Source organism: Bradysia coprophila, chromosome IV, assembly GCF_014529535.1.
Source record: "Bradysia coprophila strain Holo2 chromosome IV, BU_Bcop_v1, whole genome shotgun sequence".
NCBI classification, from domain to species: domain Eukaryota; kingdom Metazoa; phylum Arthropoda; class Insecta; order Diptera; family Sciaridae; genus Bradysia; species Bradysia coprophila.
The window spans coordinates 6,757,661-6,784,672 of NC_050738.1; the positions used below are offsets into that span (position 1 = coordinate 6,757,661).

The following is a 27,012-nucleotide window of genomic DNA, read 5'->3' on the forward strand; positions in this document are numbered from 1 at the left end:
CGTTTTTCTTCATTTTCAATGATAGCAATTCGCGACCTTAGACGAATTATTTATAGACTGGAAATTACGAACAAAATTACGTAAATATTGTGTCCCCAACATGAAAAACGAAATATTTGATAGTGTGAGAATTGGTGGGCAAAGTAGCGCAAAGAATTTGAAATTTTTTACAACACAAAACTCTTGAATTAAAAAAAAAATATAGGAACGATTACCTTGGAAATGAAGTTGGAAACTTTCAGACGCTGGAAATTTACTCGAAGAAGAGTGATTTATTCCAATGGAATAAAGCTCCTTTCATTGACTGAGAAGAGAAAATGTTTTGTCCTAAGAACGCACTTCAAGAATGGGTGTTACTCTAAATATAGTACTGAAAGTGGACAGTGCATCAAACAAAATCTGACACTGTAAATAAAAGTGGAAAAAATTGCATATAAAATAGTACTCTATTTGGCAGCTGTCATTAAAAGCACTCTTGCTTGAAGTGCGTCGGTCCTAACCAATATGAAAAAATACCACATAGCCGTACACATTTTAGTTTGTGAGTTTTTATAACTTGATCGTTCGGATCCTGACTATCCAAGGAACTCATTCAACAATTCTGGTAATTTTCGTTGATGTGAAACACGGCAGAGTAAAATAAACCAGACAGGAGCGGTTCATTTTCAAAACGCCAAATAAGGGACCTTATACACTGGTCCCTAGTCGAATCAGCGCTACTGCCTGGTTAACTTTACACTGTCGTGTTTGAAACAATCAAATCTGCAAAGTTTACACATTCAAGATTACTGGTACGCCAGCACATGAGAGAAACCAGCACATGAAAAGTGAACGCATCCTAAGCTCTCTCTTGAGAGAGAGTTGAATTTCTGAAATAAAAAACCGCACATCTCTGGGATCGAACACGGGCCCTCTCACACATCAGCTCATGACAATTCATGTGAGCTAAATCGTTCTTACATGAAGTACGGTAATTGTCGAATAGTATTTATCTGGGCTCATTGATTGTACCAATTGCTTTTATTGGTTTTGGATGAGAAGGAAGCCTCGGATCGACGTCTTCTTATAATATTTTGAAAGCTTGTAAATTAAGACTTCAAAATCCAAAATACCTCATGGGTCCAAGACTCCTGGCCCGAGATATAGCTTCTAGAATTTTTCATCCCATACAAAGGACTTTGTTCCAGAGCTACCAGATGTCAGCCTTGGACTCATGTCTCACTATACTCAATAGATAGCTACTAATGCTAGGCATATACTGACAAAAAATTGTATGAGTCCAAGCCTCCTAGCCCGAGATATAGCTTCTAGAATTTTTCATCCCATACAAAGGACTTTGTTCCAGAGCTACCAGATGTCAGCCTTGGACTCATGTCTCACTATACTCAATAGATAGCTACTAATGCTAGGCATATACTGACAAAAAATTGTATGAGTCCAAGCCTCCTAGCCCGAGATATAGCTTCTAGAATTTTTCATCCCATACAAAGGACTTTGTTCCAGAGCTACCAGATGTCAGCCTTGGACTCATGTCTCACTATACTCAATCGATTGCTACTAGTGCTAGGCAAATATTGACAAAAAATTGTATGAGTCCAAGCCTCCTGGCCCGAGATATAGCTTCTAGAATTTTTCATTCCATACAAAGGACTTTGTTCCAGAGCTACCAGATGTCAGCCTTGGACTCATGTCTCACTATACTCAATCGATAGCTACTAATGATAGGTAAACACTGACAAAAAATTATATGAGTCCAAACCTCCTAGCCCGAGATATAGCTTATAGAATTTTTCATCCCATACAAAGGACTTTGTTCCAGAGCTACCAGATGTCAGCCTTGGACTCATGTCTCACTATACTCAATCGATAGCTACTAATGCTAGGCATATACTGACAAAAAATTGTATGAGTCCAAGCCTCCTAGCCCGAGATATAGCTTCTAGAATTTTTCATCCCATACAAAGGACTTTGTTCCAGAGCTACCAGAAGTCAGCCTTGGACCCATGTCTCACTATGCTCAATCGATAGCTGCTAGTGCTAGGTAAATACTGACAAAAAATTATATGAGTCCAAGCCTCCTGGCCCGAGATATAGCTTCTAGAATTTTTCATCTCATACAAAGAACTTTGTTCCAGAGCTACCAGATGTCAGCCTTGGACTCATGTCTCACTATACTCATTCGATTGCTACTAGTGCTAGGCAAATATTGACAAAAAATTGTATGAGTCCAAGCCTCCTGGCCCGAGATATAGCTTCTAGAATTTTTCATTCCATACAAAGGACTTTGTTCCAGAGCTACCAGATGTCAGCCTTGGACTCATGTCTCACTATAATCAATCGATAGCTACTAATGATAGGTAAACACTGACAAAAAATTATATGAGTCCAAGCCTCCTAGCCCGAGATATAGCTTATAGAATTTTTCATCCCATACAAAGGACTTTGTTCCAGAGCTACCAGATGTCAGCCTTGGCCTCATGTCTCACTATACTCAATCGATAGCTACTAGTGATAGGTAAACACTGACAAAAAATTATATGAGTCCAAGCCTCCTAGCCCGAGATATAGCTTATAGAATTTTTCATCCCATACAAAGGACTTTGTTCCAGAGCTACCAGATGTCAGCCTTGGACTCATGTCTCACTATACTCAATCGATAGCTACTAATGATAGGTAAACACTGACAAAAAATTATATGAGTCCAAGCCTCCTAGCCCGAGATATAGCTTATAGAATTTTTCATCCCATACAAAGGACTTTGTTCCAGAGCTACCAGATGTCAGCCTTGGACTCATGTCTCACTATACTCAATCGATAGCTACTAGTGATAGGTAAACACTGACAAAAAATTATATGAGTCCAAGCCTCCTAGCCCGAGATATAGCTTATAGAATTTTTCATCCCATACAAAGGACTTTGTTCCAGAGCTACCAGATGTCAGCCTTGGACTCATGTCTCACTATACTCAATCGATTGCTACTAGTGCTAGGCAAATATTGACAAAAAATTGTATGAGTCCAAGCCTCCTGGCCCGAGATATAGCTTCTAGAATTTTTCATTCCATACAAAGGACTTTGTTCCAGAGCTACCAGATGTCAGCCTTGGACTCATGTCTCACTATACTCAATCGATAGCTACTAATGATAGGTAAACACTGACAAAAAATTATATGAGTCCAAGCCTCCTAGCCCGAGATATAGCTTATAGAATTTTTCATCCCATACAAAGGACTTTGTTCCAGAGCTACCAGATGTCAGCCTTGGACTCATGTCTCACTATACTCAATCGATTGCTACTAGTGCTAGGCAAATATTGACAAAAAATTGTATGAGTCCAAGCCTCCTGGCCCGAGATATAGCTTCTAGAATTTTTCATTCCATACAAAGGACTTTGTTCCAGAGCTACCAGATGTCAGCCTTGGACTCATGTCTCACTATACTCAATCGATAGCTACTAGTGATAGGTAAACACTGACAAAAAATTATATGAGTCCAAGCCTCCTAGCCCGAGATATAGCTTCTAGAAATTTTCATCCCATACAAAGGACTTTGTTCCAGAGCTACCAGATGTCAGCCTTGGACTCATGTCTCACTATACTCAATCGATAGCTACTAATGCTAGGCATATACTGACAAAAAATTGTATGAGTCCAAGCCTCCTAGCCCGAGATATAGCTTCTAGAATTTTTCATCTCATACAAAGGACTTTGTTCCAGAGCTACCAGATGTCAGCCTTGGACTCATGTCTCACTATACTCATTCGATTGCTACTAGTGCTAGGCAAATATTGACAAAAAATTGTATGAGTCCAAGCCTCCTGGCCCGAGATATAGCTTCTAGAATTTTTCATTCCATACAAAGGACTTTGTTCCAGAGCTACCAGATGTCAGCCTTGGACTCATGTCTCACTATACTCAATCGATAGCTACTAATGATAGGTAAACACTGACAAAAAATTATATGAGTCCAAGCCTCCTAGCCCGAGATATAGCTTATAGAATTTTTCATCCCATACAAAGGACTTTGTTCCAGAGCTACCAGATGTCAGCCTTGGACTCATGTCTCACTATACTCAATCGATAGCTACTAGTGATAGGTAAACACTGACAAAAAATTATATGAGTCCAAGCCTCCTAGCCCGAGATATAGCTTATAGAATTTTTCATCCCATACAAAGGACTTTGTTCCAGAGCTACCAGATGTCAGCCTTGGACTCATGTCTCACTATACTCAATCGATTGCTACTAGTGCTAGGCAAATATTGACAAAAAATTGTATGAGTCCAAGCCTCCTGGCCCGAGATATAGCTTCTAGAATTTTTCATTCCATACAAAGGACTTTGTTCCAGAGCTACCAGATGTCAGCCTTGGACTCATGTCTCACTATACTCAATCGATAGCTACTAGTGATAGGTAAACACTGACAAAAAATTATATGAGTCCAAGCCTCCTAGCCCGAGATATAGCTTATAGAATTTTTCATCCCATACAAAGGACTTTGTTCTAGAGCTACCAGATGTCAGCCTTGGACTCATGTCTCACTATACTCAATCGATTGCTACTAGTGCTAGGCAAATATTGACAAAAAATTGTATGAGTCCAAGCCTCCTGGCCCGAGATATAGCTTCTAGAATTTTTCATCCCATACAAAGGACTTTGTTCCAGAGCTACCAGATGTCAGCCTTGGACTCATGTCTCACTATACTCAATCGATAGCTACTAATGCTAGGCATATACTGACAAAAAATTGTATGAGTTCAAGCCTCCTAGCCCGAGATATAGCTTCTAGAATTTTTCATCCCGTACAAAGGACTTTGTTCCAGAGCTACCAGAAGTCAGCCTTGGACCCATGTCTCACTATGCTCAATCGATAGCTGCTAGTGCTAGGTAAATACTGACAAAAAATTATATGAGTCCAAGCCTCCTGGCCCGAGATATAGCTTCTAGAATTTTTCATTCCATACAAAGGACTTTGTTCCAGAGCTACCAGATGTCAGCCTTGAACTCATGTCTCACTATACTCAATCGATAGCTACTAGTGCTAGGTAAACACTGACAAAAACACTATACTCAATCGATAGCTACTAGTGCTAGGTAAACACTGACAAAAAATTCTATGAGTCCAAGCCTCCTAGCCCGAGATATAGCTTCTAGAATTTTTCATCCCATACAAAGGACTTTGTTCCAGAGCTACCAGAAGTCAGCCTTGGACCCATGTCTCACTATGCTCAATCGATAGCTGCTAGTGCTAGGTAAATACTGACAAAAAATTATATGATTCCAAGCCTCCTGGCCCGAGATATAGCTTCTAGAATTTTTCATCCCATACAAAGGACTTTGTTCCAGAGCTACCAGATGTCAGCCTTGGACTCATGTCTCACTATGCTCAATCGATAGCTACTAGTACTAGGCGAATGCTGACAAAATATTATATGAGTCCAGGACTCCTGGCAAGAGATATGGCTTCTAGAATTTTCATACCATATAAAAGACTTTGTTCCAGAGCTACCAGAAGTCTCCTGGCCAGAAATATAAACTATTCGGTTTATGCATTTGTCTCTGTCGAAAATACTTAGGTGAAGGCAATGAATGGATTTTTAATTATTATCCTAACGACAAAATGCTTGTCTCTGAAATATTCGCCAAAATCGTTAGTGTTGAATGTCTTATGCATTCCCCAATTTTAGTCATGTTCACTGAATTTCATATTTATGGAATTAACATTGTAAATTTACCGATTATCAGTCGATATTCATCGATTATCCATAATACATTCGGTTGATATTTATAATAATCGGTTCTACGGAAATAGTTGATATTTTATCAAACGAATGAATTATCAAACATGCTTCCTACATACACTCAGTACATACTTTTGGTTCTAGACGAGGATGCAGTCTTTTGTCACAAAAAGAACAAAAAAAAAATATCTACAAACGTTTCCCCATCACCCTAGAGGTAGTTCGACGACGCGTTTTTTTTAAGGAGGTTTCCCCAGTAGGCCTAACTCCTCCTTTTTTCCTGTTACCGATGGCATTTCATCTGTTATGTGGTAAACTCAAGCATATGTCTGATTATTAAGTTTCTTAGTCTTTACATATGTTACATAAAAAGAATTTATTGTGTAGCTGTTCAGGAGCTATTTCCTCTCCCAAGCACTGAAGGTGAGTAAGTCGTGAACAAGAGCCATTATCACACTTCACCCACGCTTGTGCATTTTTCTGAATTAATATACCACAAATTACACATCTATTTCTCATTTGAGCAGAAGATCTGAGAACATAGTGCTGCAGGTGTTCGCGGAATGCGTTTGGACAAAATTCTTCTGAAATCTTACAAACGGATACTGTTTTAAGAAATTCTTTAGCACAATAAATAACAAAAACACCACAGTTAAATCCATCTTTTTGAAGTGGATAACTAAAGTTTTTTATTGTCCACCCATCATTCGGGAGACTACATTTAGGATATGATGCATTATGTCTGATAATAAAATCTTTAAATGCATTCAAATAAACTTCTGTTACAGGTGGGCTCAGGCTCAATGGATCCATGTAACTGAAGGTCTTCTTCATTACATCAATAATGAGCAACGTGTAATGATCTTTATGTAATAGAGCTGCAACCAAAACTTTTTTCTCAATCTTAGGCAATCGCAAATTTCTCGTGTTGGGAAAACATAAAAGATTCGCTCGTGACACTTCAAATTGAATACTTTTATTCGTCTCTTCCGATTCAGATTCGAAAGTTTTGAAAATGTATTCTATCAAAGCGTCGCTAAGCCATTGTCCATCTGAGATTGTGATGTAATCATCCCTGCGAACAATATATTTGTCGAAAAAAGCAACTGTGAAGGGATACTTTAAATTCATATAAATCTCTGGATTAGCCCTTAAACAATTTTTATATTTATTTGTCTGTTGCGGCTTTTTTCCAGTTTTTTTTGACGTCGGAGCACTTTTCTGAAATCCTTTGCTTTTGCATTTTCGCAGGTATTGATAATCAAAGTAAGTGTGGCGAGATTTCGAGACATTTCCTTTCCAACTTTCATGAGGGTCAGGGTCGTCTAAATCAATATCGTTGATTTTTCGACGTTTTGGCGTAGACTCGTTTATGTCGTCACATTTCCGGAATTTCGGAGTAGTTTGTGTAACGACAGTGTCATCAATTTTTCGGCGCTTTGGGGTTGCTACGTCGTAATTTTGACGACGCTTTAGCGATACACGGCCTAACTTTTCTTTTTCTGTTTGGTATCTATCAATACATTCTCGTAATTTTTCGGCATCATTCTTGATATCGGCAGGAAGTGAATCAACGAAATCTTCAAATTCTTTCGTCGTATTCATTTCCTCATCAATAGTTTCTAGCTTATCGCAAAAGGGAATTCTGTTCTTTGCTTTCATTTTTATGCTTATTTTTTCTTTTCTGATACTTTTCAATATTTTGTCATCATCAAGTTGAGTTTCCTTTTTTTGCTTTGGTGTACACATCCGCTTCCGAGGTGCGTTCATTTCATACTCAATAACAATTTCATCAACGAATTCACGCATTTCTTTGAGAAATCTACCGCATTTCAGCGGTGGATTTCCTAGACGCCTCGCTGCATCATGCATTCGTTTCTTTACAATTTTAAATGACACTTCTGCCCGACCATTGCTTTTTCTATTTTTAACTACAAGACAAGTCCATAATGGTAAAATGGGTATATACTTTTTCATCATAATCTCAGCGAAGCCAATTGAATAAAATTCATTCAACTCATTGGACCCATTTTCTTTTAAAAATTCCTTGTCTTTATCGTATTCTAGCTCTAAGAAGTCTTTGTAGAATGGACTCTGCTTATAGTCAGGTAAAATTTTTTGTTTCTTATTTTCATCAGAGTAATCATCAACGCCACTATTATCTTCGCCTTCGACCATGGTATTATCATTATCTTTTTTGACGTTATCTTTTTCATCTACCACGTATGATACAAGAAACTTTGTTGCATCGAGAACAGCTGAAGTGTGATATTTGCTTCTTAACAACACAGACAAATTTTTCCAAAACTCTTTTAATTCAATTAAAGTAGAAAAATTGAACATCGCTGCAACAATCTCCTTCATAAATTTTCTGGCGTGATCAGTTACAAAATTATCATCGATATCACTACTCATATTTTAGTTAAGTGCGAGCAACATAATATTATTAAAGTATATCGACCCTTTAACTTTGATACATCTGACAAATTATCGTAAACTGTTTGCAAATATTCCCCCAATGTTAAGCAATTCCAATCCACAGAAATTGCATTTATTATTGCAAGACTAAAGTCGGTAGCAGCGTACGTTAGTATAGGCCATTCATTTGGATAAATTTTGCAAAATTCACGTTTGAAGAGTTTCAGCCCAGTACCAATAATAAATTGGTCGTGAGCACCAGAAACACTTTGCATGAATGGTAATACTCTGCAATTTTTTCGTCGGGGTCGTCATCACCTTCTGCAGGCAATACAGGAATTGAGAAAATATAATAAAGAATTTTTTATTAATATCTTGTGGCTTCCTCACAAGAGATCCTGTAGCGTCAGAATGGCCAGTAAGTTCACCTTTCTTATGTTTTTCGCTTACAAGAACATCCATCTGTTTTCTATTAAATTCAAACACCACAAATGGATCTGAGCCTATAAATTGAATGTTTTTAGCATATTTGTTTCCTGCATCAAAGTCCATTTGCTCTCTTTCTTTTAAAAGAATTAAATCATTAATGTCGTCAGGATCTAAATCTTGCTTCGCTAATGCTTGGTGTCGAATTCTTCTTATTGTGGGTTCTGATTTCAGCCTTTGACCATTTTTTTATAATATAATTGCAGCTTATCCTTATCATGTCTAATATCCTTCAGTACACTACTTCTATGTTCCTGAGGATATTTAGTTACCAGTTCTTCCATATACTGTTCCCTCTCTTTTCCTTTCACGTGTCGTGTTCTTGCACGCTCTTCTTCATGTTTCCATGGAACATTCAGAGAGGAAACAGTAATTTCTTTGGGAGTCAGATGCAACGAATTTATTTTGACAGTGAGCCTATACTTTCTTTCACATGAATATGAGGAACATTCCAGACGAACAGTACATTCCGTTTTGGTACAATAATTACCTATTGCTTTTATGATGCAGGGAATGTTTTCATATTCCCCGTTTAATCTATTCGCAAAATAAGTTATATAAGATTCAGTTTTATATTTTTTTGTAGTTTCATTAAAAATATTTAACCAGTCGGATTCTTCGATAAATAATTTGTTAGGCTCTTCTATGTAATCATATTTAAATTTACCTGTTGCTTTGGGCTCAGTATCGTCTGAGAGTTTTTCACATGTCTGATTGTTCATACCGTCAATAGAATTTTCGATAGAATCTGACATAGGAATTGCGTTTTCTTTAATTTCTGAAGTTTTTGTTGAAGAACTCTCTATTAATTCATAGAACAGTATATACGAATTTGTTAGAGACTCTTCGTTGAAAGGAATTTTTCTGGCATAATTATCGTCGAACAAGTAAAAATCATCGTTTTCTTTAAAAGCGTTAGTAGTATAGTGGCCTGCACGCAATTTGTCTCCTATATGATTTACAATTGATACGAGCCTATATTTTATTGGTGTATCATCTAAATCTCTGATTGAGTACGTAGATAAATCAATTTCGTAATTAATTTTTACTTTTTTATTGTTTTTATCATCTAAATTTTTAAATCTTTTTAATTGCAGACACAGAGCATGGGATACGTTTGGATATGAAATTTTTTTTGTACATTCACTTCTGCTTGGTTTTCTATAGTGCAACCACAGCGATATTCTATGTCAACATTAGAAAAGTATTCCTTTATAGCATCGCTAACTGACTCTATGTTGTCATTTCCTATTTCTAATTCAAAGCCATTAACAGGCTGTATAGTCACAGACTCTACATGACACTTACAGCATTTTACAACCGACTGAATATAGCCTCCAAACATTTGATCGATCGGATTGGTTCGTAATGATAATTCATCATTCTTTGGGACTTCAATTTCACATTGAGAGTAAAAGGTTTCTCTTATAATCGCAAACAAAATTAAAAGAAATTCATGAGCGTCTTCTTGACGATTTTTTATAATTAAGGGATGTGCTAATCTCAATATGAAATTGTTAATAAGACTTAGAACTGTCTTTTCACCATTCGACGTTAGTAATAAATTCAGCACACATATTATACACGAGACATCATCGCAGGTATCACTACAATCCATGTGTACCTCAGACTCTAGCCATCTGACAAAAACAGGCAAACTAAATAATGCCTGAAAGATCGAATTCAAATAGCATGAATTGCCAAAATTTTTCAATCCGAAACAGCTATTGCCATAACAAGAGTTTCCCCATCCCAATTTTAGATTCATCTTATCGTACAATACTATTTCTGGTTCAATTCGATCAACACATTCAGTCACACTTTTTGTGGATTCCACATTTTCATAAGCCGAATTTTTATTTTGTGTTGTTACTTCTAAAGTCGTTGACTCATCCACATTCATACTTTTGTTTTTGAGGTCGCTGATTTCTTTACTTATTGAAATATCTAAATTTTCATTTTGTGTTGTAAGAGTACCGACTTCTAAAGTTGTTGACTTTTTCACCTGTTCATCTTTGTTTTTAGGGTCGCTGACTTCTTTATGCATTGACCCTTCTGGTTTATTTAGTATTGTGAAAGTGTAATTTTTTAAAGTCGTTGACTCAAGTTCTTCCTTTTTATTAATCGGTGCGATGCCTTTTTTAGTCGTTGACCCATCCAGAATATCGCATTGTTGCTTAAGTTTGGAAATTTTTAGAATACTTTTATGGAGTTTAGCGACTCCTTGCTCAAGTATACTGTTGGAGTCCATCTTAAAAATCTTTTGACTTTCGGATATTTTTCCTTTATAAATAAACTGTTCAAAACCTTGAAGTGTGTGTTCATATACAACATAAATAACTTCATTTTCGTTATTAGGAGTGCTGATGTTTTCAGTCATAGACCCATCCACATTATCGTTAAGAACTGTGGGAGTACCGACTGTTAAAGTTGTCGACTCTTCCAATTTTACATTTACATTGGGGGTGCTGCCTTTAGGAGACATTGACCCATCCACATTATTGTTTGGAATTGTGGGACTACCGACTACTACAGTCGTTGACTCTTCTATTTTCATATTTTCATTGAGGGTGCTGGCTTTACGAGACATTGACCCATCCATATTATTGTTTTGAATTGTGGGAGTACCGACTGTTGAAGTCGTTGACTCTTCCACTTTCATATTTTCATTGGGGGTGCTGCCTTTACGAGACATTGACCCATCCATATTAATGTTTTGAATTGTGGGAGTACCGACTATTACAGTCGTTGACTCTTCCACTTTCATATTTTCATTGGGGGTGCTGCCTTTACGAGACATTGACCCATCCATATTATTGTTTTGAATTGTGGGAGTACCGACTGTTGAAGTCGTTGACTCTTCCACTTTCGCATTTTCATTGGGGGTGCTGCCTTTACGAGACATTGACCCATCCATATTATTGTTTTGAATTGTGGGAGTACCGACTGTTGAAGTCGTTGACTCTTCCACTTTCGCATTTTCATTGGGGGTGCTGCCTTTACGAGACATTGACCCATCCATATTATTGTTTTGAATTGTGGGAGTACCGACTGTTGAAGTCGTTGACTCTTCCACTTTCGCATTTTCATTGGGGGTGCTGCCTTTACGAGACATTGACCCATCCATATTATTGTTTTGAATTGTGGGAGTACCGACTGTTAAAGTCGTTGACTCTTCCACTTTTGCATTTTCATTGGGGGTGCTGCCTTTACGAGACATTGACCCATCCAACTCATTGCTCCCTAACTCTACACCTGATTTAGTCTTTTCTATAACAGTCATTGTCTCAACCACAGACTCAGTGTTTCGAGCTCCTTCCGTGGGAGTCATTGTTTCTACTACAGATTCAATATCTTGAGGCTGTCCATCTTCTTCTCGATTTTCGTTCATAGGAGTACTGATCATTGAGGTCATTGACTCATCTATGTTACTATTAACGTTTGATGAAGACAGTCTAACCTCAATTCGTTTCCGAATTTCCATCTCAATATTTTTGTTCTTCCACATTTTGTAAACCTTCTGAGCATTTCGTAAATCACCAGTGTGATACTTCATGCCCATCTCACTCAAAATTCTTGAGGTGATCTCACAAAATGTTTTACTTTTAGAAATTTTCATCATTTCAAAGTCGTCGAATGACTTCGAAACAATTTCAATAAATTTCAATTCCAAATCTTTCATATTGGTTAATTGAACTTTTACTTAATGATTTTGGTAAACTCACTAAATTTTTAATTGCGTTTTGTAATATTTTCGTTTTGTGACTAGATAAACACGTCTATCCACGACAACGTTACAAATCAAATTAACTCTATTTTCAAATGCTACTACGATCTTAAATTGCAGTAAGTGTTGAATTGATTTGTCAACGCCTCCTGTTGCGCAAAATTTGCATATATTTTAAATTTGACTTGCGCGTGGGAGTTTTAAATTTGAATTTGGTCAATATGATGTGTGAATATTTTGAATGCTTTAAAATGGTATTATTCTGTGGAGCCTGGAAAAATGACGGAGGTCTAAAGAAAGGGTTTCGATTTCGGTTTTTAGAGTTGGGGGTTTTGGAAAAGTAGAGCAACATGACATGTGTTTTTGGAAGAAAGTGGAATGAGACAAATCGGTTTGGTGGGACGCGGAGTCGTGCACGGTGATAAAACTTTTTATTACAGATTTGAATAGAAGACCTTCTTTCGGGGTTAGAATGTAAAAATTTTCTGAACAAAACCTTTATGAAATACAAAAAACCATCTAGAAGATAGAATTCACGCCAGAAGTCTGGGACCAACTTAATTCTTTTGACTGAAAGCCGTTGTCTTACAGAGACAAATCACTCGAAAATGTTTGTCAAAAAATGTTCGGTGTAATTGAAAAGGCATGTATGACCGAAAACTGTAAAAGAGATTTTTCAGGTGGACCTGGTCCCATTGGAGCCTAATTTAAGAGATCAGTCGGTAACAAACGCCGCTGTCGTTTAAATAAACCACTGTCATATTTGCTTATTGTCTGTAGGGTGCTTTTTTGTCCGTGATTTACATACGATGAACACGTCCCTAATCGTTGTTAGAAAATATCTGAAAGAACTAAAGTCGAACTTAAAGCCAAAAATTTTGATGAATTGGTATTTCGCACTTCGTAAATGTATACATTTAGATCAGTAGATGCCCTGATAGATATGATACAACAATAATTACAATAATACTCCACATGCCATATCAACAAGCCTAGGGTACGTTTTTCTGGTATGAAGTGAAAATCAATCCAATTTTTGTGGATTTTCTTCAACGATGTTTTTAATGTCTGTGTGGCTTAATTGTAAGCAAAATTGACCTTTCAAAAAATCTTTGTCAATGTAAGAAAATATTTGTCACACTTTGTTCATTCCTTCAGAGCACGATGCCTTGAGTGATTCTCAACTGACTTCCAAAATTTTTCTCTTATTTAATGAGAATTGATGTGTATAGTTTGACATGGGTCTAAGGCTTCCTTCTGGAACAAAGTCCGTTGTAGGGGAGAAAACATTCTAGAAGCTATAACTCTGGCCAGGAGTCTTGGACTTATATAATTTTCTGTCAATGCCTAGCACTATCGAATGAGTATAGTGAGACATGGGTCCAAGGCTGACATCTGGTAGTTTTGGAACAAAGTCCTTCGTATGGGATGAACAATTCTAGAAGCTATATCTCGGGCCAGGAGGCTTGGACTCATATAATTTTTTGTCAGTGTTTACCTAGCACTAGTAGCTATCGATTGAGTATAGTGAGACATGAGTCCAAGGCTGACATCTGGTAGCTCTGGAACAAAGTCCTTTGTATGGGATGAAAAATTCAAGAAGCTATATCTCGGGCGAGGAGGCTTGGACTCATATAATTTTTTATCAGTATTTACCTAGCACTAGTAGCTATCGATTGAGCATAGTAAGACATTAGTCCAAGGCTGACATCTGGTAGCTCTGGAACAAAGGACTTTGTATGGAATGAAAAATTCTAGAAGCTATATCTCGGGCCAGGAGACTTGGACTCATACAATTTTTTGTCAATATTTGCCTAGCACTAGTAGCAATCGATTGAGTATAGTGAGACATGAGTCCAAGGCTGACATCTGGTAGCTCTGGAACAAAGTCCTTTGTATGGGATGAAAAATTCTATAAGCTATATCTCGGGCTAGGAGGCTTGGACTCATATAATTTTTTGTCAGTGTTTACCTATCACTAGTAGCTATCGATTGAGTATAGTGAGACATGAGTCCAAGGCTGACATCTGGTAGCTCTGGAACAAAGTCCTTTGTATGGAATGAAAAATTCTAGAAGCTATATCTCGGGCCAGGAGGCTTGGACTCATACAATTTTTTGTCAATATTTGCCTAGCACTAGTAGCAATCGATTGAGTATAGTGAGACATGAGTCCAAGGCTGACATCTGGTAGCTCTGGAACAAAGTCCTTTGTATGGGATGAAAAATTCTATAAGCTATATCTCGGGCTAGGAGGCTTGGACTCATATAATTTTTTGTCAGTGTTTACCTATCACTAGTAGCTATCGATTGAGTATAGTGAGACATGAGTCCAAGGCTGACATCTGGTAGCTCTGGAACAAAGTCCTTTGTATGGGATGAAAAATTCTATAAGCTATATCTCGGGCCAGGAGGCTTGGACTCATACAATTTTTTGTCAATATTTGCCTAGCACTAGTAGCAATCGATTGAGTATAGTGAGACATGAGTCCAAGGCTGACATCTGGTAGCTCTGGAACAAAGTCCTTTGTATGGGATGAAAAATTCAAGAAGCTATATCTCGGGCGAGGAGGCTTGGACTCATATAATTTTTTATCAGTATTTACCTAGCACTAGTAGCTATCGATTGAGCATAGTAAGACATGAGTCCAAGGCTGACATCTGGTAGCTCTGGAACAAAGGACTTTGTATGGAATGAAAAATTCTATAAGCTATATCTCGGGCCAGGAGGCTTGGACTCATACAATTTTTTGTCAATATTTTCCTAGCAATAGTAGCAATCGATTGAGCATAGTAAGACATGAGTCCAAGGCTGACATCTGGTAGCTCTGGAACAAAGTCCTTTGTATGGAATGAAAAATTCTAGAAGCTATATCTCGGGCCAGGAGGCTTGGACTCATACAATTTTTTGTCAATATTTGCCTAGCACTAGTAGCAATCGATTGAGTATAGTGAGACATGAGTCCAAGGCTGACATCTGGTAGCTCTGGAACAAAGTCCTTTGTATGGGATGAAAAATTCTATAAGCTATATCTCGGGCTAGGAGGCTTGGACTCATATAATTTTTTGTCAGTGTTTACCTATCACTAGTAGCTATCGATTGATTATAGTGAGACATGAGTCCAAGGCTGACATCTGGTAGCTCTGGAACAAAGTCCTTTGTATGGAATGTAAAATTCTAGAAGCTATATCTCGGGCCAGGAGGCTTGGACTCATATAATTTTTTGTCAGTATTTACCTAGCACTAGCAGCTATCGGTTGAGCATAGTGATACATGGGTCCAAGGCTGACTTCTGGTAGCTCTGGAACAAAGTCCTCTGTATGGGATGAAAAATTCTAGAAGCTATATCTCGGGCTAGGAGGCTTGGACTCATATAATTTTTTGTCAGTGTTTACCTATCGCTAGTAGTTATCGATTGATTATAGTGAGACATGAGTCCAAGGCTGACTTCTGGTAGCTCTGGAACAAAGTCCTTTGTATGGGATGAAAAATTCTAGAAGCTTTATCTCGGGCCAGGAGGCTTGGACTCATACAATTTTTTGTCAATATTTGCCTAGCACTAGTAGCAATCGATTGAGTATAGTGAGACATGAGTCCAAGGCTGACATCTGGTAGCTCTGGAACAAAGTCCTTTGTATGGGATGAAAAATTCTATAAGCTATATCTCGGGCTAGGAGGCTTGGACTCATATAATTTTTTGTCAGTGTTTACCTATCACTAGTAGCTATCGATTGAGTATAGTGAGACATGAGTCCAAGGCTGACATCTGGTAGCTCTGGAACAAAGTCCTTTGTATGGGATGAAAAATTCTATAAGCTATATCTCGGGCTAGGAGGCTTGGACTCATACAATTTTTTGTCAGTATATACCTAGCATTAGTAGCTATCGATTGAGTATAGTGAGACATGAGTCCAAGGCTGACATCTGGTAGCTCTGGAACAAAGTCCTTTGTATGGGATGAAAAATTCTAGAAGCTATATCTCGGGCTAGGAGGCTTGGACTCATACAATTTTTTGTCAGTATATGCCTAGCATTAGTAGCTATCGATTGAGTATAGTGAGACATGAGTCCAAGGCTGACATCTGGTAGCTCTGGAACAAAGTCCTTTGTATGGGATGAAAAATTCTAGAAGCTATATCTCGGGCCAGGAGGCTTGGACTCATACAATTTTTTGTCAGTATATGCCTAGCATTAGTAGCTATCGATTGAGTATAGTGAGACATGAGTCCAAGGCTGACATCTGGTAGCTCTGGAACAAAGTCCTTTGTATGGGATGAAAAATTCTAGAAGCTATATCTCGGGCTAGGAGGCTTGGACTCATACAATTTTTTGTCAGTATATGCCTAGCATTAGTAGCTATCGATTGAGTATAGTGAGACATGAGTCCAAGGCTGACATCTGGTAGCTCTGGAACAAAGTCCTTTGTATGGGATGAAAATTTCTAGAAGCTATATCTCGGGCCAGGAGGCTTGGACTCATACAATTTTTTGTCAGTATATGCCTAGCATTAGTAGCTATCGATTGAGTATAGTGAGACATGAGTCCAAGGCTGACATCTGGTAGCTCTGGAACAAAGTCCTTTGTATGGGATGAAAAATTCTAGAAGCTATATCTCGGGCCAGGAGGCTTGGACTCATACAATTTTTTGTCAGTATATGCCTAGCATTAGTAGCTATCGATTGAGTATAGTGAGACATGAGTCCAAGGCTGACATCTGGTAGCTCTGGAACAAAGTCCTTTGTATGGGATGAAAATTTCTAGAAGCTATATCTCGGGCTAGGAGGCTTGGACTCATATAATTTTTTGTCAGTGTTTACCTATCACTAGTAGCTATCGATTGATTATAGTGAGACATGAGTCCAAGACTGACATCTGGTAGCTCTGGAACAAAGTCCTTTGTATGGAATGAAAAATTCTAGAAGCTATATCTCGGGCCAGGAGGCTTGGACTCATACAATTTTTTGTCAATATTTGCCTAGCACTAGTAGCAATCGATTGAGTATAGTGAGACATGAGTCCAAGGCTGACATCTGGTAGCTCTGGAACAAAGTCCTTTGTATGGGATGAAAAATTCAAGAAGCTATATCTCGGGCGAGGAGGCTTGGACTCATATAATTTTTTATCAGTATTTACCTAGCACTAGTAGCTATCGATTGAGCATAGTAAGACATGAGTCCAAGGCTGACATATGGTAGCTCTGGAACAAAGTCCTTTGTATGGAATGAAAAATTCTAGAAGCTATATCTCGGGCCAGGAGACTTGGACTCATACAATTTTTTGTCAATATTTTCCTAGCAATAGTAGCAATCGATTGAGCATAGTAAGACATGAGTCCAAGGCTGACATCTGGTAGCTCTGGAACAAAGTCCTTTGTATGGAATGAAAAATTCTAGAAGCTATATCTCGGGCTAGGAGGCTTGGACCCATGAGGTATTTTGGATTTTGAAGTCTTAATTTACAAGCTTTCAAAATATTATAAGAAGACGTCGATCCGAGGCTTCCTTCTCATCCAAAACCAATAAAAGCAATTGGTACAATCAATGAGCCCAGATAAATACTATTCGACAATTACCGTACTTCATGTAAGAACGATTTAGCTCACATGAATTGTCATGAGCTGATGTGTGAGAGGGCCCGTGTTCGATCCCAGAGATGTGCGGTTTTTTATTTCAGAAATTCAACTCTCTCTCAAGAGAGAGCTTAGGATGCGTTCACTTTTCATGTGCTGGTTTCTCTCATGTGCTGGCGTACCAGTAATGCGTTACAGCCAGTTCTAATATAAACTTATTTCCTGCCAATGTGTGGAGTACTCTTGACAGCCTGTGACATTGGCTTCTAAATATTAATCCAAGCGTTTATTCTTTCGAAGCCACTTGTCCAGAACGGTTCTGTTTTTTCGGATTTAACACTTTTAATGAAACTTAAAATAAACTTAATAAAATGAGTGCAGATTCAGAATCTGTCAATTCTGCTGGAGCCACAAGGGTTAGTATTTCATACATTCATAATTAATTAGTTGAATTACAGTAATGGAAAATTATTGGTTTCAGATGAATGACAATATCGACCAATTATCGGTGACGAGCGTCATATCTGGATATGATTTTCAGAATTTGATCGAGGACTGTCTTGTCAAAATATTCTCCTGCAAATCATTAACGTTGATAGATTTGTGTTCGCTTGCCGATACTTGTAAGCGAATTCAAGGAATTGTCCAACGCATCGCTTTAAAAGAAATTCGTTTCGAGAATGGGGTTGGGAACGAGTTATGTAAAGTGTTCTGGCGAAACTGTACGTCCATCGAAAAATACACACAAAGTGAGGTTGAAAGAATTTTCAGGAATTTTGGATCGACTATGTCTGTTTTGTTATGTCGAAGTTTTGATTTACCTTATCTGTACAATCTGATATTGAACTATTGTGGCGATAATTTGAAAACCCTCAAAATTCACCATTCGTTCCTGTCTAATATTCCCACAGGAAAGTTAACACAACTGAAGCAACTTCATTTGCAGGATGTTAATATCAAGCTAAACGCTTCGACATTCGTACAACTAATTTCATTGGTTGAGCTGAAATTGATACGGGTCCGAAATAGCAGAGTTATTTTGAAAAACCATTTTCCTAAGTTGGAACGATTTACATTCGTTGGGACCGTCCAACATCGAGTCGATGAACTGTCCGCTGAAACAGCAGAGAGTTTTGAAGTTTTAAAAACTTTCTTCGAGCTCAACCATACTTTGAAAACAATCAAATTTAAGTTGGATGACTTTAACGAGATCTACATGATGTCTCTTTTGAAAAAAATTGCTTTCAGTTGCAAAGAATTGGATGTATTTCGTGTGAACCGAGTATACGCTTTTTTCCTAGAACCATTGCAATCGTTACAATCGCTGGTATGCCTAGAATTATGGGATATGTCATGTCAAGATTTGCATGTTTTTGCACCCCTAACCACATTGCGTACATTAAGTTTAAACCGATGCCGTCTACCAAAAGTTTCCAGTGAATTTTCTGCACTAGCTCAGTTAACCAAACTGGATGTGAACGCGTCTCAGTCTTACAGTGTGATCGATGTGGTCGGCATAATCAGTGAACTGGTAAATCTGGAAGAGTTTACTATTAATCGGCGGCGGGCGCAGTCTGCGATGGTACCACTTGTTTTGGATAAAAAAGTTTTTGCGAAAATTGTGGACATAGTTAAGGAAAGAACGAACGTCTTAACGATGACTTGTAAGACCAACTTTATTCCTACCTACTTTGAGGACAATGAAAAAATACTATTACTGCCTCTTCGTACTAATGTAGAATACTAAACTTATCTCAAAGATTATTGTAGAATTTATCGTACGAATAAAAATTAGTGAAAAATATTTTTGCTTTTCAATTCTTACGAATCACAATCGCAGGACTGTATTGATGGATTCTAACTTCATATAAAACTCAGGAGATGTGTCTTCGGGAAATGACTGACTTTATGGACACATCATACACGGTATATGTATAGGTATGTACATGCAGAAGCTACTCGATGTGATCCAATTCATTGCAGTATAATGAGATCACCACTTGACGATCTTTTAATGAAGTAAAACAAACAAGCGACAGAGAGAAGTGTTCATTGCTGACTTACAGTGTACTTTCAAATTCGCCAGTAAATTATGTGATTTACTGCAAACTGCGAACCCCTGTTCAGAAAATGTAGTGATGTCCAAAGAAAAAGACTTTTCACATTTTTAATTATTTTAATTTTATTCAACTATTCGTTTCGCTGAGATCAATTCACGAACTTTCCTCTTCAGAATTTTTCCGGATGGAGTCATTGGAAGTTCGTCGACAAACATAACTCCACCATGCAACTGTTTATGGATTGGCATTTTTGCCTCGACGAATTTTACGATGAAATCTTCAGACACAGTTTTCTCAAAACCTGGTTCCTTAATTATAACAGCAGTTGCAAGATCCGACGCTTCATGATGAAAGCCAACGACGGACACAAATTTTACCCCTTCGATCATCTCGATGACAGCTTCGATTTCAGAAGGATTGTATTGGTAATTCTTGTACTTGAGAATTTCTTTCTTCCTGTCAATTATGTGGAGATGATGATCCTCGTCAAAGTACACAATGTCTCCTGTTTTGAAAAAATTTTCCTCATCAAATGCGTCTTCGGTAGCCTTCGGGTTTCCATAATATCCGAGAAATTTTATTGGACTTTTGATTCTCAATTCACCTGCGCAATCCACTCCCAATCGATTTCCATCATCGTCAACGACTTTAAAGGCATGATTCGGCATGAATACGTTCCCTACTGATGTCGGCTTTGTTTCACCCATTGGTATTGAACAGGCACATTCCGTCATTCCATAGGCAACGGTTAATCTTATGTTGGGAAACTTCATTTTAAAGTTTTCACGGACTGAAGGTGAAACCATTGAACCTGCAGTCATAATCGAGTTTAAGGAATGGTCACACGATGCAAATTTTTCCGATTTTATGATTTCTATCAGTTGAGTGGGTGGCACAAACAGACTGTTGACACTGTACTTTACCGCAAGTTCAGTCAAAAGGCCGATGCTAAATCTTTGGTTCGTGACGATGCGAACTTCCTTATGTGGAAAACCGGTAGTTGCGCAGGGATAAAATCCAGAAGACCAGTATGTTGTGCTGAAGGTCAATGACGTTGTGGGAGGAGAATTTGCGTAGAAGTCAAAAAATAACAGAAGAAATGCATTACTGACAGAAACCCCTTTCGATGATCCTGATGTTCCAGATGAGCAAACAATTGCAACGACCTTCTCATCAACAGGTTCGTCGAACGTTGGAACGACAAATGCATCTTCGACTCCAGTCGGTGTTAGCAATTCGTCAAAGGACTTTGCTCCCGCAACTTTTCCATTTGTATATATCATCGTTCCACAATTCATACGTTTAAGTGCCTTCTTCACTGTTAGATAAACATCGTAATCGCACAACACCAATTTCGGTTTCGTCTGGCTGAACATGTTACACACATCGTCGACAGTGAACATCGGATCTATCGGGTTTGGAGGAACTCCGATGAGAATGCAGGCGTTGATAAATATGGTTGTAGCGTTGGAATTCATGCACACAACTCCAGCAACATCATTTGGCTTGATTCCAATATTCATCAAATTTTGGGCAACACGAACGATTGATGTCAAAAAATTTCCGGAGTATAAACGTTGCTCATCGTCGTGAAATATTTGTAAGAGTTTATTTGGACTCTTTCTTAAATTCTCGATTATCTTTTCACCGACGTAAACGTTCTGGTGTGATACGGGTGCTTCGAATGCTTTCCACAATTTATTTTCTTCATCGTAAGTTGATTGCAACATTTTCAACATTTGCTCCATGTTATTATTCACTGCAGTTACTATAATGCGACTACTAACAACTGTTAGTATACTAACGACAATTAAAAACTGAATAAGCAGTTGGTTTATCAAGTAGCAGTTTTATAAGTTTAGATAAACCACTTGAATCATTTGCCAACTATTAATGATTATACAAAAATCGAAACGACTTCTTGTCAACAATTGGAAAGTCAATTCAATTTTATTGATAAGAAAATCACAAGCCATCATACCACGTTTTGGTTTTATACATTAGAAAAGTTGAGTCAGGGTGACGTCGATGAAACTTTAAATAAATGTTTGTCAGATAGCCGCACTAATTTTTTTCAGCTTAAATCAGAAGATGATAATACAATCGGTTCAGCAAAAGTGGGCTCGACCCGTATGCTGATAGGTAGTGTTTTTTGCTTATGAAGTATAATAAAGTCGATTTTCATGTTTCTTTTTAGAAGGGTAATACACACAGAAAAGTACTTACAACGTAAAAATCCCTGGTTTTTTCGGGATAATTTTTCAAATTTTGGGTTAAACCTGAAATCCCGAAAAAAATATGGAAAATAAAGAGGTGATTTCGAACGTAAGATTATTGACTGGCCTGTGAAAGGAAGTAACTATTGTGTAAAACTACTTCAATTTAAGTTTTTTTATAATTGGACTCTCGGTGTATCGTGGTATCGTGGTGCACCGAGTTTCGGTTTTATATTTATAGAAAAAAATTTATTGTTACAGATATCATGCTGTGTATTTAGCACTTAGAGAATGCGATGCGAAGTTTTAAATTTTAGTACGAAATTGGCTTATGTCAAAATAAAATGAATTGTAGTTGTTGCTACGTAAATAACAACAGCCGAGAAAATCATGGCAATAAAACAAAAGTGTGTTGAATGTCATTCCACATTCGGTCGCGTAAAATTCATTTGACATAAGCCGATGTCGCATTAAAATTGCAGATGTAAAATGTATACAAACAAAATTTACGTCACTCAACACACTTACACTTATTGTATATTATGCACAACTATACTTATCATCGCAATAAACACCTGATCGAGATTTGATAGATTATTTTCGCCATTTGTGCGCCATCAGCTTAAGTATGTCACGATGACAAAACTGTCAAAGTATTTTGCGTTTATTTTCTTTCATTTTGTGACAGTAGACATATTGTATTGGTGTTTGACAACTTGACAGCTTGAGCATCACCACTCGAAGGTTGATTCATACTGAGCATCAGTTTTTTTTTACAGAACGATGATCGAAACCACTATTCATATTTATAGGGTCAGTAGAAAGCACAGTTGCTAGTGTTTAAAAAAAAACCTGCAGCTACATGTATTCATTATTCAAGCTACAATTTAGTGAATTTACCTTCACATTGAAATTGTTCATCAACTGCCGTCCTTATTGCAAAAATACCATTAACTCTTACCATATATACCATAAAATTTGACATCACTAGCTCAAAATCAGTGTGACCAACATATAGAATTCCAGACCATGTTTTTCTTCCACATGTCGTATATATCTCTTATTCATATATGGGAAAAGTCGGTTGGCCTGTAAAGCCGCCACAATTTTTTTCAGTATATATGAATATTGCGCTCTATTTTCACGTGAAATAACTTCACTTTGGTAAATATGCATGACAGTACTTAGTTCACAAAAAAAAGATCGCTGACATTATTGAAAAATCTATTACATTTAAACTTTAGTTTCCTTCATATCCCTATATGATCTTACTCTCAGATGATTGTGAAGCGAAAATGTTTTCAATTATTTACGAATTTCTAACAGTGACATCACCGTAAATTAGCAATAATATTATCGATGTTTTAATACATTAATATATTAGCTAAATAATTGTCTTCTTCAAAGTTTTCACCCTCCCGAAATATTCCGCTTATCCAACCAACTAATGCAAAAGTAAAGTTCAAAATTTTCAAGTAACTCAAATAAAACTTTTACAATATTCCTCCATGATGTGATGGTGTTATGCTTCAAGTTTATTTCGAAAAAGTTTTTCAAGAACAATTCATGCTAAAATGTAAAATAATGAGCTGCCATTCGAAAATTGATAAATCCTTGTCTGTGTCTGTGAAACCGGTCTATGGGTAAATATCATTGGATTCACAGTGTTTACAATGCAGTCTCAAGAATTACTATTTACTCAGACGGTTTAATAAAGTTCTTTTTTGTGCATGGCGTGAACATTATAGATTTAAAGTTTTTTTTTACTGTCGCTTTGCATTTGGGATAAGGATTCAAATGGAAATAGAGAAGAAGACGAAAAAAAAATAGAGAACAACGAACGGAACGTCCACCCAAGATCTGCTTAACCTCATATTTTATACCGAATAAAACCATTTTTTATGTCGTGTAAAGAAAATTGTACAACGTCGACATAACATTCCACATGCCATATTAATAAAACTAATATTTTTGCTTATTTCGTAATTTTGTGAACAAGCCACATTGCGTGACTTTTTGTCGTGAATAAATTTCCGTTTTTTATGTTGGCTCCTTCTTTCGTTCCAAGTTCCAACTTACAGAATTTTCAATAATATTTTTTAGTGAAATTTTGTTTTTTTTATGAATTAATCAAAAGAGCATAGTCTGCGCTTGAAACGTGTGGTATTATTAAAAGAATTAGACGAATAGCTTTAGCCAGCAAAATGTAGATCCTGTAAAATAGTTGAACAGCAAATTCCTTGCACATGTAGTGTAGTCTCTCTGTGTGTGTGAATAGAAACAATATGTGTTGGGTCATGAGATAGAGGTGGTGCGGAGTTTTGTTTTGTTAGGACAGGCTATTAATCCCAGCTTATACCGACGAGAGACCAAAGCTTTATTTTGATTGAAAAGAAACCTGAAATTCCTCCTTTGATAATTCCTCCATTAGTTCATGCTGCGAATGGAATTATTACTTCATAAGCGTTTTGATAGTGTTGTATACGTACTAGTCATTAGTTGTTATCGTTCTATTACACCTTACAATACATTCAAGTTTACGGGATATTAGGGCACGTACATTCCATTCGAAATGAAATTCCATTTTCTTTTATTATTTTAATCCTCTTTGAAATTTTCTCTCTTTTGGAAATGAAATTAAACTACTACTAAATACGAATTAAGCTTAGAATAATCTCGAAGCTCGTTTTAAAACAGTGGACCTTCTACATAATTAGAAGAATTTCACCGAACAAGTAGCAGTAAAATGTGAAATTATTTTTATATTGTAACCGCCCAAAGTAAGTGGAGCAAATGACTGTATTACGAGTGTTTGTGTGCATTCATTAATAAATTGGTTAAGATAATAATGGCAAAGGTTCTGTAGTTCTGTTGTGCATTTTCTCATTGTTATTTTAAATTGGAGCATTAAAATTAGTTTCTTTTTTTCTGGGAAATGTGCAAAATCCTTGGTATTAAAATGATATTACAAGAGATGTGGAAATGTAATTGCCGCGTGGTTTTTCAGGTCAGCAGGAGTTGTTTTCTTTTATTTTTCCCCCTTTAAATGTTTATAATCTTCATGCAAAAGATATTTAGGTTTATTTCTGCAAACGGTTTATATGAGTTTATGTTTATTATGTCTCTATGTAACCACAGAATCAGATGGAACGTTTAGAGGCCAAGATATTTTCTTTGTGCCAAGAAATGTTTACAAATAACGTACCGCCTATGTTTTGTTACTCTATCTCGAGAGTCTTACAATTGTTCTAGCTCATGAATTAAATAAAACTCGGCTTCGCCTCGGACCAAAAAAATTCACACAAAAACTCTACTTTTCAACTTATATATCAATTGTCATATAAATAACTATTTTTGCAACTGTCACTTTGTTTTACCTTTGAAAAATAGTAAAACAAATTGATGTGTTCGTTTCGTGGATAGATATGGTTATACACGCAACCCATGGATTCATAATTATGTGTTCATCTCATGGACAAAATAAGAAATTCCAACTCGATATAATTTCAGCTCTCGCTTCGCTCATGTTGGAATTTACTATTTTCTCCTCTTGGTAAACAAATAACTATTTAATTTCTTCGAGCTACTTTTCCCCGCTAAAGAATATAAATTAGCTTTCGCCAACCTTGGCATGAAAATTTGTGTAAATAACACTGGAAAGTGTTTTTAACATTTTACGTTATCAATAGGAAGACCTGGTATTCCAGTGTAAAAAAATGTGAGACCGGCAACGACGATAAATATAAACAATGAGCTCTAGCTAAAATGAGTGTTGGAATTAATGCAAGTGTTTGTACTGATATAATCAAAGAGTTAACAAACGAAGTACCAGATGTCTGTATGAGAAATCGTTTATGTTTGCTTGAACATAAGTAGTGGTGAGAATGTTGCAGGGCAGGCCCGGACTGGCCATATGGTGAATTCGGGGAATTCCCGATGGGCCTTTTGGATTTTTGTATGAGAATTTTTAATTTGTGGGCCTTTTTAAATTGAGTTGCATGGAGCCCCCGATGGGCTTTTTCGAGCCAGTCCGGTACTGTTGCAGGGCCTAACATTTCTCTCAATTTAGTGAAACGTTTCTCAATACTACGCGCGGGAATCAACAATTGTCTAATCCTTCAATTTTTAATTTTCACAACGCCAAAGAGAAAACAAATAAATGAACAATCAACCTTATACAACTATTAAAAACAATAACGGAAAAATATGAGATATTGTGCCGTGTCATGATCATGGCAATAACCTCAATACTCACACAACCGATAACCCGATAATTTTGCTTCACCTGCTCCAGGCTCAAATATCTATAACATTCAATGCAAAATTATTGGAGTTGTTTATGTGCTTGAACCGAGACTGATAACAGTCGATTGTAGTTACATCTTCAATTTTTCGTAAACGAATCAAACTTGAGGTAAATTCAACCAGAGAGCACTCAATTTAGATTCGAAATTCCATGTAAATGAAAACGTTACATAAAGCGATTTGTACTACACAACAGTAGCATGTGCGCTGTAATATAATCTCTACGGGTAGATTGATCTTGAGAGATTTAACAGCACAATGGAATGTAGCCGTATTAGTATATCCATAATGACTAACGAAGCTACTTCAATTAATATTTGATTCTCGCGATTTTACTCGGAATGGAGATAATTTGTAATTAATGCTGTAAATTGAGGTACGAATTGTAAGAATTAAATAATTAACTCAATTTAATAATTCTAAATGCTAACTGAAACCGATATATGTCTGGAATGATTAGCGATTTTTCTCACATAAAATGCGATAGCATAAA

The 27,012-nt window shown here is 37.0% G+C and overlaps 2 protein-coding genes across 2 annotated transcripts in view; both read right to left on the reverse strand.

Annotated features, from left to right (window-relative positions):
• LOC119066761 (4-coumarate--CoA ligase 1-like) overlaps positions 1 to 21,896 on the reverse strand; it is a 32,004-nt gene extending 10,108 nt beyond the window's left edge. The window contains exon 1 of the mRNA XM_037169396.1: positions 20,116 to 21,896. Within this exon, the coding sequence (XP_037025291.1) occupies positions 20,121 to 21,746 (1,626 nt within the window). The 5' untranslated portion in view covers positions 21,747 to 21,896 and the 3' untranslated portion in view covers positions 20,116 to 20,120. The remainder of the gene's footprint in view (positions 1 to 20,115) is intronic.
• Positions 10,785 to 12,205, reverse strand: LOC119066010 (sericin-2-like). Its single transcript, XM_037168228.1, has 2 exons — positions 11,167 to 12,205; positions 10,785 to 10,819 (listed from the first exon to the last, which is right to left on the reverse strand). Exons 1-2 carry the CDS (start codon positions 12,203 to 12,205, stop codon positions 10,785 to 10,787), a joined length of 1,074 nt encoding a protein of 357 aa, XP_037024123.1.
• Positions 21,897 to 27,012: the final 5,116 nt, after the last annotated feature.

Bases quoted from the DNA above. Each gene is read 5' to 3' on its own strand.
- LOC119066010 (XM_037168228.1), bottom strand. From the start codon at position 12,205: ATGGGCATGAAGTATCACACTGGTGATTTACGAAATGCTCAGAAGGTT. The intron at 10,820-11,166 runs GTAGTCCCACAA...TCCAAACTTAAG, and splicing joins GTCAACGACTGTAGTAGTCG to CAACAATGCGATATTCTGGA.